The 17823-nt window shown below is 45.0% G+C and overlaps 1 protein-coding gene across 6 annotated transcripts in view; it reads right to left on the bottom strand.

Moving 5' to 3' along the window:
- fgfr3 (fibroblast growth factor receptor 3) overlaps positions 1–14317 on the bottom strand; it is a 52029-nt gene extending 37712 nt beyond the window's left edge. For all 6 annotated transcript variants that reach the window (XM_058076985.1, XM_058076984.1, XM_058076986.1 and 3 more), the window contains exons 1-2: positions 13941–14317; positions 9407–9613 (exon numbers count right to left, since the gene is read on the bottom strand). In XM_058076985.1, the coding sequence (XP_057932968.1) occupies positions 9407–9548 (142 nt within the window). In that variant the 5' untranslated portion in view covers positions 9549–9613; positions 13941–14317. The remainder of the gene's footprint in view (positions 1–9406; positions 9614–13940) is intronic.
- Between the last annotated feature and the right edge of the window lie 3506 nt (positions 14318–17823).

The following is a 17823-nucleotide window of genomic DNA, read 5'->3' as shown; positions in this document are numbered from 1 at the left end:
CTTTTACTGGTAACTAGTTACTTTTGTAATGGAGTACCTCGGTTAGGAACTCAGTTACTTTTTTTTTTTTTTAGAAGAAGAAACTAGCAACTATAACTAATTACGTTTTTAAAGTAACGTGCCCAACACTGGGTACAAGTTAGAACCTAGACCTAGACTAGCAAGTCCACTTACATCGCCATAGCAGGAACTTGTTTGTAGTCCGAGGACCTCCTCAGAGGACCTCCTCCTTTATACACAAATTGCACAAATAGCCTCGGGTGGACAAATGGGGGAAAAGCAGATATTGTAAATGGAGTTTGAGTTCAAACATATGCAAATGTAAATTATTTACCTGGAGCAAAAAACAAAACATAATTTAAACATAATGTACTGCTTAAATTGTATTCAGGCATGAAACATGAATAGATAGCAGCTACTTTCCATGAAGGGCAAAGTGACATAAAGCATAAAAACAAAGCAAAGATAATCCAATGTTCCAAGTCTCTTTGGGGAGTTGAGCAGGTGATTTTATACAATAAGCTCACAGCGTTTGAACGCATTAGCGTGCCTTTTCAGAGTTCTGGATTCCAGATGGAGACGTTCATCTTTATCAAGCTTTCCCTCCTCTTCATCAGCTGGCCTGATAAGGGAACGCGGCCGAGCTGCTCACATCACAGAAAAACCATTACATCGATAAAGCACTTCGCTTTTCCGGAACTGGACGCAGTCTTCACCATACGGCGAGGACATATCGAGAAGGTCCAGACGGTGATCCACAGCAGCCGTCCGCTCGCTGTTTCCTGTGAAAAAGCATCCCGGCTGCCAACGTTTGGCACACTCAGACGCGCCAGGATCACATGACCTTCACACAGGAACTGTGGCGTCCCCCCAAATCGCCTCAACCTTCACCTCCTCCACCCACACGCACCCCCCCCCCCCCCCTTCACTTCACAGCCTTGCCAATGGTACCCTTCTTTTCTCAGAACCCCCTCCAGTGTGCATCAAGGAGCCTTAATGTCACTTTAATGTGCTTTGGCCGGATGTAAATACCTCCGTACAATGCTCTTAATCAGGGAAGTCCGGACAAGCTCTCACCGTGGCGGGGGCAGCCTGTCAGGAGGGGGACGTGGCGAGAAGAGCGATGGGCTGCCAGAGATCAGGGAAGGCTTTCCCCAGCTTGATGCTGCTATTCTTTCAGCCCTGACAACAAGTTAAAGATAGACGTTAGCTTCCAAACAAGCCACCAACGACCCTGCCAACTTCGCCCCCCCCCTCAGACTATGGCCAAAAACGCTTGGCTGTGCTCGCTAACGAGCTTCGGAAGCTAACGTACGTCCAGCGCGTCCTGGCAGCGTCCTGACGTCTTTGCTCCTTTTATAGCCTCATCAGTACAAGGGACGACCCGCCCCCATGGCCCCCTCCAGCACGCCTTCAACACACCGCCAACAGCCTCCCAGTGGCGGGCCGGCGCTAATTGTCATTCCAAAGACAAACTGTCCTACATTCCATTGAGCGCAAGACGCATGGATGACCCACGAAGACAGGATGTGATGACATCACGTTCTGATCCACTTGTTGATGGAATTTGATGAAAAGTGACTTTTTAATGATGCTTTAACGGTCTTATATGTGCTGAGAGCCTGTTTATGAGCCCCAAACATAATAAAAACCCATCATCTCCCTTACTTGTTTGCTCCACTTTGAAGAGAAGAGGTGCGCAAACGCTCACTTTCAAAATTTGAGGGCGTTTCATGAAGGAAAAAAAAAAAGAAGAGCTCGAAGGATCTTGTTTTAGAATAGATGATATGCATATGCTGACATATTTTACATTATATTTTCCAGAACAACCACAAATGTACTGAAAACAGTATATAACAAAAACGACAACCCTGTATAGAAAATAAAGTGTAATCCTTTTTAAATGCTTAAAAACTACAATGGATATTAGTCTACTCCACCTGGAACGGTAAATTCACAAAAATTACATTTATACTTCAAACTAGCTCGCAGCCTCATTTCCGGAAGTGACATCAATAACGCTTTTCAAGTTAGCTCATGGACTTGGTTCACTTGCTTTCATCCAAATCGTAGTCATTCCCAAATGTCGTGTTGCTGCTGGATGTTCACAGTATACCAGTGATACTGCAAGTAATGTATAAGTAAATAATGGACAAAGTAAGTGCAGCGAATGACCCACAGATGGACGGTCACCTTGAGTTCTGTTCTTTCGACTGCTTCGAAGGCCTTTGGCTTGAAAGTATTAAACTTTAAATGTATTTTGAAAAGGGATGCTCTTCCACCGGTTCATCTCCAAATGTTTCTTCCTCCTTGAAAACTATTGACACAACGCTCAAATCTTCACTACAATTAAATGAATTCAATGAACTGTCCAGCTGCACGGCGGTCGAGTGGTTAGCGCACAGACCTCACAGTTAGGGCTAGGGTTAGGGCTCAGGACCAGGGTTCAATTCCACCCTCGGCCATCTCTGTGTGGAGTTTGCATGTTCTCCCCGTGCATGCATGGGTTTTCTCCGGGTACTCCGGTTTCCTCCCACATTCCAAAAACATGCTAGGTTGGCCACTCCAAATTGTCCATAGGTATGAATGTGAGTGTGAATGGTTGTTTGTCTATATGTGCCCTGTGATTGGCTGGCCACCAGTCCAGGGTGTACCCCGCCTCTTGCCTGAAGACAGCTGAGATAGGCTCCAGCACCCCCCTCGACCCTCGTGAGGAAAAGCGGTAGAAAATGAATTAAATGAACTGTCCTCCATCTGGTTATTTGTCAAACTTATTGACAGAAAGACGAATGATGACATTTGTGCTGAAGTCCTCCAAACATGTCCTCCTGTTTATCCAACACAGATTTTTCTAAGATGAAAATGTCCAACCAAAAACAGGAAGCAGCTGATGGAGGGCGTCCATGATGGCAGGAAGTGAAGCCTGATTGAAATGTTACCCTCTGCTGACCCCGACACCACCTCTGCCCTGGTCACTCACACACACACACACATATGCAAAACAAGCCTAAAGAACTGACTGTTGAGCGCTGTCACCGTGGTAACGCCCCACCGTGCTTTCATCCTACAAGAAAAAAAGGCCTTGTAATTGTGTTTATACACTTCGGTGTTTCTTGATGAGCCCGGCGAGCATCATTAAGACTCACGCAGAGTGGGCGGGGCCCTCGGTTGGACTAAGTGGGGGCTAAAAGTGCTAACGGCTCCATTTCTAATGCTGCTTACTGGCCCAGTGGGACAGAGTTCTTACATAAGCAGGGTTCACCTTTTTTAAGGTCAGCTTGTAGCGCTTTACAAGCAATTTCAGGACCCGCTTTCAGACATTTCTCATCTTGTATAATTATACGGGATGGGTTATACTCCAAACATTATATGTCATTTCTGTTACAGAAATTGTAACAATAAAGGTATAAAGCATAAAAAACAGCACCTGCTCTACGAGAAGCAGTGATATACTAAGACGACTTGCCAGGTCTGCTCAGTACCGTTTGTCACTTTCTTGACAACGGCAAAGTTTGACTGAAGCGCTCCACTGGGATCCAATGTCATTTTATAAAAGGACCCGTTTAGGAGGCTTAGAAAAGTGAGACGGTTCAAATCCCCCAGCTTGATAAAACCACCACACGGGTGATGCAGGGGAAAGTTGGCGCTGCAGCCAATTACAAGACGCACTGCACTCCCAAATAAAATTCCATGGGAATTTTGAAACACTCCTGGCGTGGTTTATTTAAAAAGCTGCCATTGCGCCGCACGCTGCCCAAAAGACGTCGTCGTCGTCGTCGCTGTCCGCTTTCCAAGACGAGGATTCCATTACGCTGTGCAGGCGGCATAAGGCTTTATTATTTTTGCTCTCCTGGCAGAATCACACCAGAATGGGGGGAGGGAGGAAGAAAACGAAGAGGAAGAGCGCCGGTTTGGTTTCAGCGTGCGATGTGTCAGTTGGTCTGATGGATCAAGCATGAAGGCGGGATGAGGCGCTCTGTCAGCTTTGTGTTTCCATTCATAGAAATGCTCGTGCTGCCGACTCGGGCCAGACGGGACGCTTCTGGTTCTGATTAACGCTCAGGGCTGCCACGGAGCACACGCAGAAGCGCTGGGATCACATCGCGTTGGATAAACAGTCAGCACATCGCTACACGTGAAGACAGCATTCTGGTCACATGATTACCATGATATAGGGCGGGGGTCACCAACGTAGGCCCCCACGACCACATGAGGCGCCCACGAGCCTGCTTTTCATTCAAGGTTCCGGTTAATAATATGAGAACACTAGAAACAAAAGCATTCTGAAATACAGAATTTTGTTCATGTTCGTTATTTTTGTGGCGGGCGGGGTTGAAATAAGCCAATATAAAATATATGTTACATAAATGAGTAGCTCCCCCCTCGTTCACGTCCCTGACGAGCTCCTCAACATGTTTTGCAATCAAGCAAAAATGTGGCAAACACAGCCACATATTGGGAGACAAGCGTGTCTCAAGCTACCCAGCATACCTTGCAGCGGGAATAAACGTGTGTGCATGGATGTCAAGACGGTTATTTGGACGCCCGCATGGTACAGTTGGGAGGTTACACTGTGTGTTGACGCGTTGTGTTGTTTAGATGGCTTTAAAAAAATGTTTTTAATAAAAAGTAAGTTGGAAGTGGCCAGTGTGCCATATTAAGATGTTTACCACCCCTGTCCCACTGTATTTTCACACTTGTAGTCTTGTCGTGAGCAAAAACTATTCATAATGGTTTTTATGATGGCCACAGTTTGACCCTGGAACAGATTATTTCATTTACATTACTTCCTATGGGCATCGTTTGTATATATACATAAAAAAAACCATCTTTGACTCTCCAAGCTGCACACAAACATTTGGACATAAATCAATGCATGTCCTGCGCTGCTCCTACGGCGTTGGTTCAGGTTGGGTCGTGGCCCGCCACCTGACAACGGCATTGACAGGCGGCCGCTTTTTAATTTGCAGGCTGCCCTTAAGGAAATTGTTGAGATAGTTATCAGATAAGTTAGACTGAGGAGCCTGGGAACAAAGAAGCTCATTGTGAGGATCGCATCGGGCCCTGGGAGGAAAGCGCAGGTAGGAGGGGGGCGGGGCTCAGCACTTAAATCTGCCAACGTGATGATGGCTTGAAGGTGAAAGCTTCTTATTCTTATCAGCGCAATGACATGTGGATTCATGAACACCAGCACCATTTCTATACTGTGATTGATTGCTAAACACAGCCAGTTCTCAAAGTGTGTGTGTGTGTGTGTGTGTGTGTGTGTGAGCGGTGTACTTTGTAGCCGGCAGAGGCAAACAGATGGCAGCTTGTGTGCCAACAACACTCACTCACTCACACACACACACACACACCCACTCTTTGAGCTTCTGTTGCTTGTCTCTCTTGTACGGGCCATGTTGTTGAAGCTCTAACAGGATTTCAAGCTCACTACAAAACACTACTGCAATCATTTAACGTTTAAGTACTACTACTACGGGGAGTAAGATACAACTCCTACGTTAACCCTAAACAGATACATTGAGCAACTACCAAAAAAATGCTGCAAGGTATGCTTGGAAGGCGGAAGCAGTCCCAGCGAGGCCATCTCATGTCAGTTAGTTAAAAAGTCACCGAGTGGAGATACAGTGTCAAACTATAGACTTGTATATAAGGTAATGGTAATGGTAGTGGTAATGGTAATGGTTTAATTTCATTTGAACATGCATCAGATTACAATTGAGTGCATCCCATAATCAGTTCCCAGTTCCACATGTCCAAAAGGAGTAGGAAGAAGCAAAGCTTATTAAATCCTACCCCTCCATCTGGTACTTTTACAATCAGTAACTGTTACATTTGTTCACTTCCTGCTTTCCTAATATAGTTTAAGTTTTTTATTTTTATTTTTTGTCACATACCAAAGTATGAGGTGATATGAGCATCCAATGCCATAATGGGTACCATAGTGCGTGTCAATATAGTGATATATATAGCACATCATGACTGGTTCAAGACTCTTCATCCTTGTATTTAGCAAACATCAACTGCTTGTATTGTTTCTTGAATTGGCTCATCGTTGTGCATTGTTTGATTTCCTTACTCAATCCATTCCATAGTTTGATTCCACATACTGAAATGCTATGGCTAGCATAACGTAGTCCTAGCATAGAAGTGTTTCAAATGTACTTCTTCCCTGAGATCATATTTCTCCTCTCTTGTAGAGAAGTATTGGATGACATTTTTAGCAAATTGCTTATTTTTAGCCTTATGCATTATTTTAGCTGTTTGAGGATGAACTATATCAGCAAGTTGAAGTATTTGTGATTTTAGAAATAAGGAGTTAGTATGTTCTCTGTAGGCGGCATTATGAATTATCCTTACTGACCTTTTTTGCAGTACATTTAGCGAGTGAAGATTGTTTTTATAGTTATTAGCCCATATTTCCACACAATAAGTAAGATATGGTAGAACCAGAGAGCAATAAAGAGTGTGGAGTGATTTCTGATTCTGATTCTGATTGATATATGTCAATGTTAGGAACATTACAGGTGACAGCTTTTGAGCGTGGAGCTCCAGATGTGCTGACTGTGCTTGTATAGAAAACACGCTGACGCACGACTAATAACACGCAGTATGATCAAAGCGTTACCAGAGGAGTCTTCTCAAGTCCTCCAAGTGTGTGTGTGTGTGTGTGTGAAAAGGACCGAGGGGAGAGAGAGAGAGAGAGAGAGAGCGAGAGAGAGAGAGGGTGTGATCGCAGTGCAGGGAGTGTGCGCATCAGCGGCGTTGAGTGGGAGGATGGCGTGGCTTTCACAAGCCAGGTAACGACCCAAACACACTTTGGCAACATTTAATGACGGGAACCTGGGGATTTAACTAAAACACACACACACACACACACACACACACACATAGTAATGCAATGGCAAAAGTGTGTTGAATGTGCTGCATCTAAACGTCAAGAGTGGAGGTGCCACAATAATCATGGCGGCTTAAGAGAGGTGGGGGTTAATACACTAAATAGGACACACACATACACACTCACAAGTCGGAATGTGCACACGCACACGCAGCGTCTGGCACGGTCGTACGCAGCAGCCAAACTACTTACTCATTTGGCTGCTGTCAGACGACGTGCTGCGTTCAAGGACGTGTCTGTCTGCAGTGCCAACTGCTTTACGACCCACATACACACACTCCTCCACGCACACGCTGCACAGGTAAGTGGCGGCTGGTGGGAAACGGAGCCGTCTGCCAGTAAACAGCAGTCATTTTATCCCTACTGCTCGTCCATATGCGGACGTCTGCTGGGAGCCACAACGCCACCAGGGAGACGGGGAAGTAGGTGAGATAAGACGTGTGTGCCTAAATAATATTCACTCAACAGGAGGTGAGACTTCCATTCCTGTAACAGCATTCTACGTTTTACAGTTTGACTGTATTAGAGATAAATAAACAATAAAGTCACACAGAATACAAGGTGGGCATATAAAACACCATAATAAAAACAGTACATGGAACAACCCCTTTCTTTTATTCCTGTGGTGTAAAGGAGGGAGAGAAAGGCTTATTGGGAGGAGGAAGTCTCAATAATGACATCACTACGCTGCTTATCATCACTCAAGTATTTTACGATGTCTATCTTCACTTTTTAATGAAAAAACGTTAATAGAATGGCTGCACCGCGGTCGAGTAGAGCAGGGTTCAATCCCACCCTCGGCCATCCCTGTGTGGAGTTTGCATGTTCTCCCCGTGCATGCGTGGGTTTTCTCCGGGTACTCCGGTTTCCTCCCACATTCCAAAAACATGCTAGGTTAATTGGCCACTCCAAATTGTCCATAGGTATGAATGTGAGTGTGAATGGTTGTTTGTCTATATGTGCCCTGTGATTGGCTGGCCACCAGTCCAGGGTGTACCCCGCCTCTCGCCTGAAGACAGCTGGGATAGGCTCCAGCACCCCCGCGACCCTCATGAGGAAAAGCAGTAGAAAATGAATGAATGAATGAAAAAGTTAAGAGAAATGAACAAAAGTGACACGATTGTGTCTCAAATTGGTGACTTCTGTCAGTACACTTCAGTAAGTATACTGCAAGGTACTTTCTGAGTGCGTACATTTTGACAATGTAGTGCTGATATTACGTTTCATGTTCACAACGCATTCACATTAATTGTTGTACAAAAAGTTCCATACTACAGTGGATGAAAGCGTAGTCCTGCATTGCTACATTGAGGAAGAAAAACGTGACTTTTGTTGTTTTTGGTCCCCTTTTTTTCCCTACATGATGTCTCCCAGGCGTGAGGCAGGCTCTTCTGATCACAAAGGAAACCGACTGATTAAGAGGCGTGTGCCTGCAAACATGAAAACTATCTTCCAAAGTGTGTTTCTCAAGCCTCGCACACTGTCCAAAAACTGCTGAGCTCATCGTGTCTCACACACGGCGCGGTGTCTCGCGTGGAGACTTAAAAGAAAAAGAAACAAGAATCGACTCGGGCCTCAAACAAAAGATTATTCCTCTCCGTTTGTTGTTGTTCTCTCTCCCCCTACAATATGGAATGATTAAAGCAAACATGTTCCACGTTTGCTTTGGATTGATCCTCGCTTGTTTCTCTGCCTGGGGGACGCGCGGGATGAAAAAAAAGCAGCTCAGCAAAGCGAGAAGAGTCCAATTAAATGCTGTTGGTTCAAACAATACATGCATGCTTTGAAATCTGCTATTGTGTTGAAGTGATGAGCGAGCATTCTTGTTATAAGAAAACTGGGAAATGCAAAGAAGAAAATGTAAACAAGCGGCCTCCTCCATGTTCATTTGACATTTGGGTGAAATACTTCCCACTTTTGTTCCTTCAGGTTACTTACTTATCATCTGCTCATCTTTCCCGCCCCTTCAAGGCAGCCAATCAGCTGGCCAACTGGACCCAGGACACTGGGAACGCCTGGTGGGAGGAGCTAGATGAATGAAGTAGGGCTTCCCTGGTTAGGCTTCTGGCCCCGTGACCCGACATAACGGGTCGCTCTATTAACGGTGTTATTGTGTTCCTAATTAATTACAATTTCAAATATTACAAAGGCAGTTATTATAGTAGCATAACGACAACCTTCACAGTTCACACACGGTCTTTTTTTAACTTCAATCTGACCCGAACACGTCAACAGTCGTGCTCAGTTCCATCACCGCACAACCCCGGTCTCCCACGCAACACTTCCTCGTTCTCCACCAGTCATACGTGAGGTGCATTCACGGACATCGAGACTCCGAAGGTCATACAATTATGTACACATGTAATAAGCTCTCCATGCCACACCAGATATTTGAAGGTTTTCCAAAATCACCCATTGGCCATTTGAACATGAACGCCACATGAACGGATTTCACTTTTTAACATCGTTTCTGATGGCGTGAGGGTCTAACGCGGTGCGTCCTACCTGTGGGCTCGGCGATGGGAAGCCTGGCCGCCACCACGCAGACGGGCAGCAGGACACAAAGCCAGAGCGAGCGCAACGCGGCCGCCATCCCTCCGGGCGGCGAGGCAAGGCGCAGAGTGGCGAGGCCCGACTCAGGCGACATCCTCCATTCGCATGACGTCTGGCGGAACGGCGGCCCGGGGACGCCGAGAGAATCTCTCTTCCGACCTGGAAGACACCAAAAAAAAACAACTAGTCAGTGTGGGGGCACCACAGGGAACATGTGACCCAACTAAAAGATGACATGACAGTCGGAGATGATCACTCAGCGGCTCATCAATCCACAGAGAATGACACAACATGGCGGATCTCCTTGTGGACAAATGTTCCTGCCTGCCTGGGGAGCAGGAATGAAGCCGTGGACCAACGTGCCCGGCGGCGTGCGTGCACACGGAGCAAGCGGCGGCCGAGTGCTGTTTGCTCATGTTGGGAAAGACGCTGGAATGTGAAGGAAAGCTGCGAGCGAGGGGTCCACACACATGCCCGCACACAGACACATGTTAGTTTAAACTCCAGCATTTCTATTCGGCCTCAGGCTTAGTCCAGTAGAACACGTCCAGTTTGAAAATATGAATTTTTCACCCCATTTTCTTCTTTAGTAGAATAAAAAAGTGACTTTTTGGAAAATCAGTTATGAAAACCAGTGTTTTATTTGGCTTGTCTCCATTGTATGACATCACTAGTCTCCGTAAAGTAGCCAGTTTTTGTTTTATTTTCCTATTATTGAGTGTTCCTATAACTTAATATTCAATTGTGACAGTCAGGAGGAATTCCGCTTCATCGGTCCACTCCTTTTCCTTAACATTGCTATTATTTTAGGAGTCTTTTCCAAAAATGCAGAGCTTCTGATTAAAAAATAAAATAAAATGGAACCTTGCCACCTTTTGCTTTGCATACGATTAACAACCTACAAGGATGTTGCAGGATGTTGAAAAATACATTGGAACCTACTTTTCCCACAGGAAATAGTATAAATAGAAATAATTATAATAAAATAAAATAAAATAAAAACAATTTTAAAAAATAAAAAAAGAAAAAAAGAAAATAATAAAAAATAATAAAATATAATAATGGCACATAAAATATAATAATAAATAATAATAGAAATAATGGCTATGTAAATTTTTTTTAACTGCACAGACAGTGTATTTTAAGTCACATTTTAAGTGTAAAAAGTAAAAACAACTGTTATGTCTTATTGGTCAACTTTTCATATATGCACAGCTTAACTGCTGTTTGACTTTAGAGGTTCAACTGTAAGATTTTTTTTCAAATGTACAATGTGGACATAACCTTGGAATGGTCTCGCCCACCACCACCGACACACACACACACACACACACACACACACAAAGGTTAGGAGTGCTGTTGGCTGGCACACAGGGGTGTATTGTGTGTCCACAGAGAGGTTGTGTTGCCTTAACAGTGCTGCTTTTCTTCCCCCTGCAAGGACCTAGCGACGCACACGCCTCGCTCAGCACCGCTCTGTTCGCACATTTCCAGCGCGGCGGGACACACAGGCGGCAGATAACAGACATACACCAACGTTTTCATACCGAAGCCTTTCATGTCGGCCTTGCCGCCAGGCCTGGGTGGTGTTCGGGCAGCACGGCCGTGAGGTCGCTCCGCCCACTTCCAAGGATCTACGCCGACCACACGCCGCTGAGCGCTAACTTTTTTACAAGAGATGAGGAAATCGAACTTCAGGTGACTAATTAGCCGATGCAGACCACTTTCATGTAGTTTTGCGTCCTAAACTATTCCTGGTCAGGGCGCTGCTGGTAGCGATTCTCATCTGATTGATCCTGCAGGGATTATTTCTGTGAGCAAGTACAGTATTGATTTGGAATGCTATCTGACACACAACAGCCTCGGGTATTCGTCCACACGCCACGTTGCCATTTTCACCTTGACTGTTGACAGACTTTTCAATTTGAATGAACCTTTGTACTGCTGGTCAACAGCCCCTTTTACACAGACAACCATTTCCACACCTTTATTTGAAAGGCACCAACAATATCAGGGAGGATATTTAACGCCAGCATATTTTGACCTGCATTAAAACGGTTATAAGTTGACTTTTCGGGGACTTTTTGGGGAAAGGCCAAAATGGGGGTGTGACGACAAACACTCAATTGCCCCGCGGCCAGACACCGATACATGTGGAGCTCCACAAATAAATTACCCTCGCTCACAAACCTGTTATAGCGGGACTATCTGTGTAGCTTGCCATCGTCCCTTTGCTTCTGAACAATCAATAATCAACAATCAATATAGCAAAATATCTATTTAAAATATCTTTAAATCAGCAAACACTTCCATGGAGCCCGGGATACATTGGGAATGTTTTTGGTTTTTTTTTAAGTCACATGCGTCTACCACTGCACAACAACACCCATCAGTCAATAAGTTCATATTCTCTTGTTAAATAAGGTTGGAAACATGACCTAATGTACCCCCCCCCCCCACCACAGATGGACAGCCTTCCTGTGGGAAACACTGAGACCGTTAAAAAGTGTTAACGCTGTGTGAAAGTGTGCACAGCCGTGACAACATCCCGCTTCTGTGTGTTCTGTGTGAAAGGCACTGGCGAATCCAAGTCAGCTCAGCTGTGTCGTGGCTATTTTTCCGCGTGAAAGAGCCAACTGACGTTTGACACAGGATAAGCGACATTTAAAGGCGTGACGAAAAGGGCCGTAACCCCCCTCCCGTCCCCCCCCCCCCCCGTAAACGCTCAATCTTTCCAAGCGTTGCCCGACGGCGCTGCTCTCTATCTTTCTGGCAAAATGGACAGGCGCCAACTCCGAAGGCTTTAATGCCATTGAGCGAGCGCACCCGGCGCACCGAGCGGCCCGACGTGTTTTTCATGCTAATATTTTCTTAAAAGCATGAAAGGCAACAGCGGTGAATAATACATGATGAGCATAAATCATGTATGGCCCCGCACGTGCACAATGGAGTGGCTCGGAGGCAGAGAAGCGCGGGTTCAAACTCCCGACATGACTTTCCCCTGGTGAGGAGGATAATCAGTGCAAGGTCAGATGGGACGCCGTCAACCATCGTTTTTCATGATGAATAATACACACAATCGGCAGGCGTCAAAGTGTTAATAGTTCATAGTCATATCGCTTAACATATGGACGTGCGCTACATTGGGTTACCTTCAGCAACTTTACATACACACAATGTATCAACGTGGCAATTGACACCCCAGGTGGGGTGCTTCACTGGGCTGGGATAGGCTCCAGCTGTCATTCCATTCTAAGCGATAGAAAATGGATTGATTTATCTCTTTTTTTTCTGGTTCTTTCACTTGTCGCCTCCTCCACCACTCAATCAAACGCACCCTCGAGTGAGGGAAGATAGCGATCAGTTGACGGGGAGGCAAGAAGAGCTGCACATGGAGTGGAGTGGAGTGTCGCCGCAGGCCGCAGAGTCGGACTCACTATACTGGCTGATGGACACAAAGGGCCGCCTGTCATCGGCCCGGACAGGACAGGACATACTGTTATTGAATACCAGGTGTTTACAATTTTTTGCTATTGTTTCATTGTATTTTTACAATGTGCCGCCGAGGGCCAATACAAACAAGCTTCAGGCCACGGTCAGCCCCCAGCACCGCACTTTGGATGTCAGAGGATTCAATGATGTGACTGTCCAAATGTCTTATATGATCATGAAGAACAGGAGACACGTTTATGACAGACCTGGTACTTCTGTACTCTTATCATGCTGACTACTCTGTCCTATACCTTCACCCACGCTACTAGAATAATATGAATATATGAATATAATATATAACATATGAATAATAGGGTGACATTTACTCCTTTTAAGACACTGTCAATTAAAACGCAGCATTAGAGGATTTTTAAAGTATATTTGTATCTGTTTTATAGTGGTTGCAGGCAATAAAGCTGAATTATAGATGATGAAGTGTGTCCTATATTTGTGGACAGAAGCAATTTTCACTCAAGATTGGCGTCCTGCATTAACGCCAATGTTTGTTTCCCTATGGAGTTTTGGGAAAGGATGATTTCAAAAGCAAAGAGGATGAGAGAGAATAGAGACGAGGCGTTTGGAGCTGATGTGTAATTCATATTTCATCTTAAACACAAGACGTCAGCGATGCAGCGGGATGGGGGTGGAAATCCCAGGCGTGTTCTGCTTCAACAGGGAGCAACACATGACAACATATGAATGTTTACATCAATAAATATTTCATATCTGTATCTTTTTCTTCAAATTGGGATTTTTTTAATGCTACCTTAATCCTCCATGCTGGCTCCAAAATGCAGCATCAACCAGAGATAGAGGATGGAAGCGTGAACTTTGATGTATGGAGACATAAATTGCAAAAAAATCAAAAATGAGCAGAAGTTCAGCTTGCATGTACGGACTTGGACACGCACACGCACACGCAACTCAACCTGTTCGACTGCAGCGTACAAGGAAGTGAATGAATGCACTCCTCATGAAATAAAGACAAACTTACCCAATGTACGTCCTTCACTGTTCAGGCTTGATGTCTTCAGGTGTCCCCGCTTGGAATTCCAGATTTTAAAAAAAAACTCCCCAAAAGTACTTTGGAAATCATCCACACGCCTCCTCTCTCCTGTGCACCACTTTGGCGTCAATGAGGAGAAAAAATAAGAAGCAAAAGAAAAGTCACCAATCCTTTCCCTCCACTCCAACAGCGTCCACTTGTCCACTACTAGCACTAACAGGTCCCCCCGGTCCGGTCCACGGCGCGCTGCGGTCCACAGAGCCCGAACCTGGCGCCCTCGTTCATGTTGTCTCCACAGCGCCCAGCCGGTACCGCTCGGCTCAGCAAGTGAGGCGGACTGGCGGCGCTGCTCTGCTCCGACTGGGTCAAGAAGACCCGGGGCATGGAGACAGACGTCAGGTTGGCGGGGCTGAGTCGAGCGTTACGGCTACACTTCCGCTTGGCGCTTTCAAAGTAAGAGCGACGCTCGTGCCAATACGCTTCAATGCAAAAAAACAAAACAAAACAGCATATAATAATGCTCACGCTTTGTCTGGCGCTGTCGGGGATGTATTAATGATGCATTCATTTAACATCGTGTTTATTATTGAGCTTTTTCGCTACATGAGGGGGTCTAAATATTGGAGACATTTCAATGCAGACCCTTAATGTAATACGCACTGCCATTGTGCCATTATCTTTGCAGATTGCTCTTGCTCAAGGGGCCTATGTCACCATTGAAGTTAAACTATGGGACATTTATGGGAAACCTTACTGTTTGTGAAAATACTTTGGCACTGATATTCAAAAACGCATGGATTATTATTATTGTCATTGTTTTCTTTTATTTGCATCATTTTAGATGGTTCACCTACCTAATGGTTCACCTCATCAAGTGCCAAAGACTGAGCTGAGCATTTTTAATGAAATCAAGTCAAACTTTATGTATAACGTGCTTTTCATACATAAAATAAAATACAACCCAAAGTGCTTTAAGGAGTGGTAAATAATCCAGAAGAATGAAATGGATTTAGATGATTTCCTGGAGGAAAAAATGCATTGGATTTTGTACGTTTCGGTATGCAGTGCAAACTTTTCTGTGACAGCACAAAAACATTATTGCGATTTGAAGCAGCATCACAAAAAACACAAGGATTTCTTACTCCAAAAGTCGTCGGTTTGGGCACCTCGAGCCTCGCCACCGCTACACTGTCGATAAAGTTATACCACAGATACCTAATGAAGTACATAGGTCAGTTTTTCTCATACTTGCTGGTGTTCATCAGAGGTGGAACGATGCTAATAATGCTAATGATGGCTGGAGTTGAAGGCCTCATTCAGCTAAGTCTAAAAGGTGTACTAAAAGGTCCTAAAGCATATCTATTTGCAGATAAGACGCGTTATGTGAATGTGCAGTAACATCAGGTGGGTCCCAGCTTTCCGTGCTCTTATTTTGGAGGAGAGCTGCTCTTGGTTCAGTGTGCCTTGCAGACATAATTGTCTGCTAGTCTTAAGAGGGGGTGTGCAGATCAGATTTCCCTGTGGGGCTGCTGGAGGCAGCAAGCAAGTGACGGATGGTCCATCCAGCACCTCCCACATCTCCTCACACGTCTGATCCGCTGAACCAATGAGCCTCGGGCTCCATTGCACTTTTCTCAGCTTAAAATCCACTAGAGACATACCCTGTGGCTTTAAGAGACCACTGGGACCCGTGTACAGTTTGAAACTGACAAAACGATTCATGTTTCAAGTTCTATGTAGTACCCTGGTCACTAGGAACCAGTAATGTGATGAGACATGACGTTAGATTACCTTTCACACAGCATGGTAGGCGGGCTACTTCGCCAGCAGAGATGCCATGGCAGAGGTCGAGTGAAAGAAAGGTTCGCCTCTCATTAAGTGTGGAAGTGGTACCTGGTACCTTCTTCCCCCCTCCGTTTGAGACAGTTTCTTTAGTTTAAAACAAGTAAATTGGAGAGGCTAGCTCGTTAGCTGGCTATATTATCTGTGTCCGTATGTTGTGTCCCTGCAGTGATCCCACAGCCTGTGCAATGTGATGTAAGGAGTGTGAAAGTGACTATTGGGGTGTTACTTCATGTCTACAGGGATCCAATAATGGGGTGTTAGCGCGCATACCTCACATGTAGGCGACCCGAGTTCAATCCCACCCTCGGTCAGCTCTGTGTGGAGTTTGTGTGGGTTTTCTCCGGGGACTCCAGTTTCCGTTTTTCCAAAAATATTATTGGGCTCCAACAAATGTCGGACTAGGGATGTCCGACATTTGCTTTTTTGCCAAAAAAACTATATTGTCCAACTCCATTTTCGATACCGATATTAGCCAATACCGATACAGTATGTGTAACATGACATACTGCGTCTGGTGGAATCAACACATATGTGTTGTATACAGGATTTTTCTAATATGGGTTTTCATGATCAGGGACAAAAACTCAGATAGTGATATCACCTGATTTTATGCTGATATCGGGCCGATAATTATCGGTACAGATATCTCCAGTTTACCTAGTTAAAAACTGTATTAAAAACAGCATTTCTATGCTCTTAACTAGGAACTATTCCTTGTATTAAGATTGAATCCTACTTCACAAAAACTCACTTATCACAGTCAAGTCTGGTACCAATTAACCGTGATAACCAAGGGACAACATTTCCTGTTCTATGGCTACCATCACTTTACATCTTTCCCGTTTGACCATTTCTAGTAGGCTTCTGCAGTGATGTCCTGTAAGTGAAACCTCGGGTCCCCCAGCGGTCCAACAGAAGCTAATGCTAAGCTGCTGCGGGGGGCCTAAAGTGACGTTTGACAGCAACGTTTAACTGCCCATTTAATCTGCAATAACACGCCGGCTCTAATTGGTGCAGACAGGCCGCCGCTTTAAAACAACACGTCGGCTGCTGACATGTCCCAAGTGCTGTTTTGAGAGGGCGCCTTTATGACGCCATAAAGCGGATCAGTGATACCCCCCCAGGCTCGGAGGAGTGTGCCGCTGTTGTCCTTCTCTGTTTGTCCACCTCTTCACTTTGATTTGTAGCAATCAGCACACCATAAATAACAGCACAACAGCCAATGCACGGACGTATATACTGTACATATTCTATATACGCTATATGGCTCTTTAATATTTTCTGTCATACCAACGAGGGAACAGAATCTTTTTCACACACCCCTTGAATTGAAATACTATTGTAAACCTGTTAATATGCATTTAATTGTCTGTACAAACCACAGCATGAGCTGCTATAGACCAATAAAACCAGCTGGGATAACATCTGCAACAACTCACAGCAAATAAAACAGCGCTGCTATACATACATGACACAACCACTTGATTGACCACTCATTAGGTACGTACACCAGTGCACCAATGACATCTTCAACTTCAGCCTTTAAAATGAAAATGATTGATTGACACTAAGCCACGTTTACATGAGGAGTTTTTCTCTTTCCTAAAACAATGGTTGACATGGAAAGGAATATTCCAATCTCTTGTCTACATTCATTCATTCATTTTCTACCGCTTTTCCTCACGAGGGTCGCGGGGGGTGCTGGAGCCTATCCCAGCTGTCTTTGGGCGAGAGGCGGGGTACACCCTGGACTGGTCGCCAGCCAATCACAGGGCACATATAGTCTCTTGTCTACATGCGCCGCTATAATCCAACAGAATAGTCAATGGGGCATGCGCAGTGAAACGTAAACACCAACATCATGTGATACTGATACTGATCCAGACATGTGATACTCCCCGAGTTTTTCTTTCACTTGTTGGGATAACTCCGTATTGCCAGTTTTTCCTTTGTTCAGTCTTGAAATTTAGTTTGTATGAAAAACCAACTTTCCGCAGCAGTAAAGTGCCGATTGCTCGCCTCCATT

This window comes from Doryrhamphus excisus, chromosome 7, assembly GCF_030265055.1.
Source record: "Doryrhamphus excisus isolate RoL2022-K1 chromosome 7, RoL_Dexc_1.0, whole genome shotgun sequence".
NCBI classification, from domain to species: domain Eukaryota; kingdom Metazoa; phylum Chordata; class Actinopteri; order Syngnathiformes; family Syngnathidae; genus Doryrhamphus; species Doryrhamphus excisus.
The sequence above is the reverse complement of the archived record's forward strand: the minus strand, read 5'-3'. Positions and strand labels throughout refer to the sequence as shown.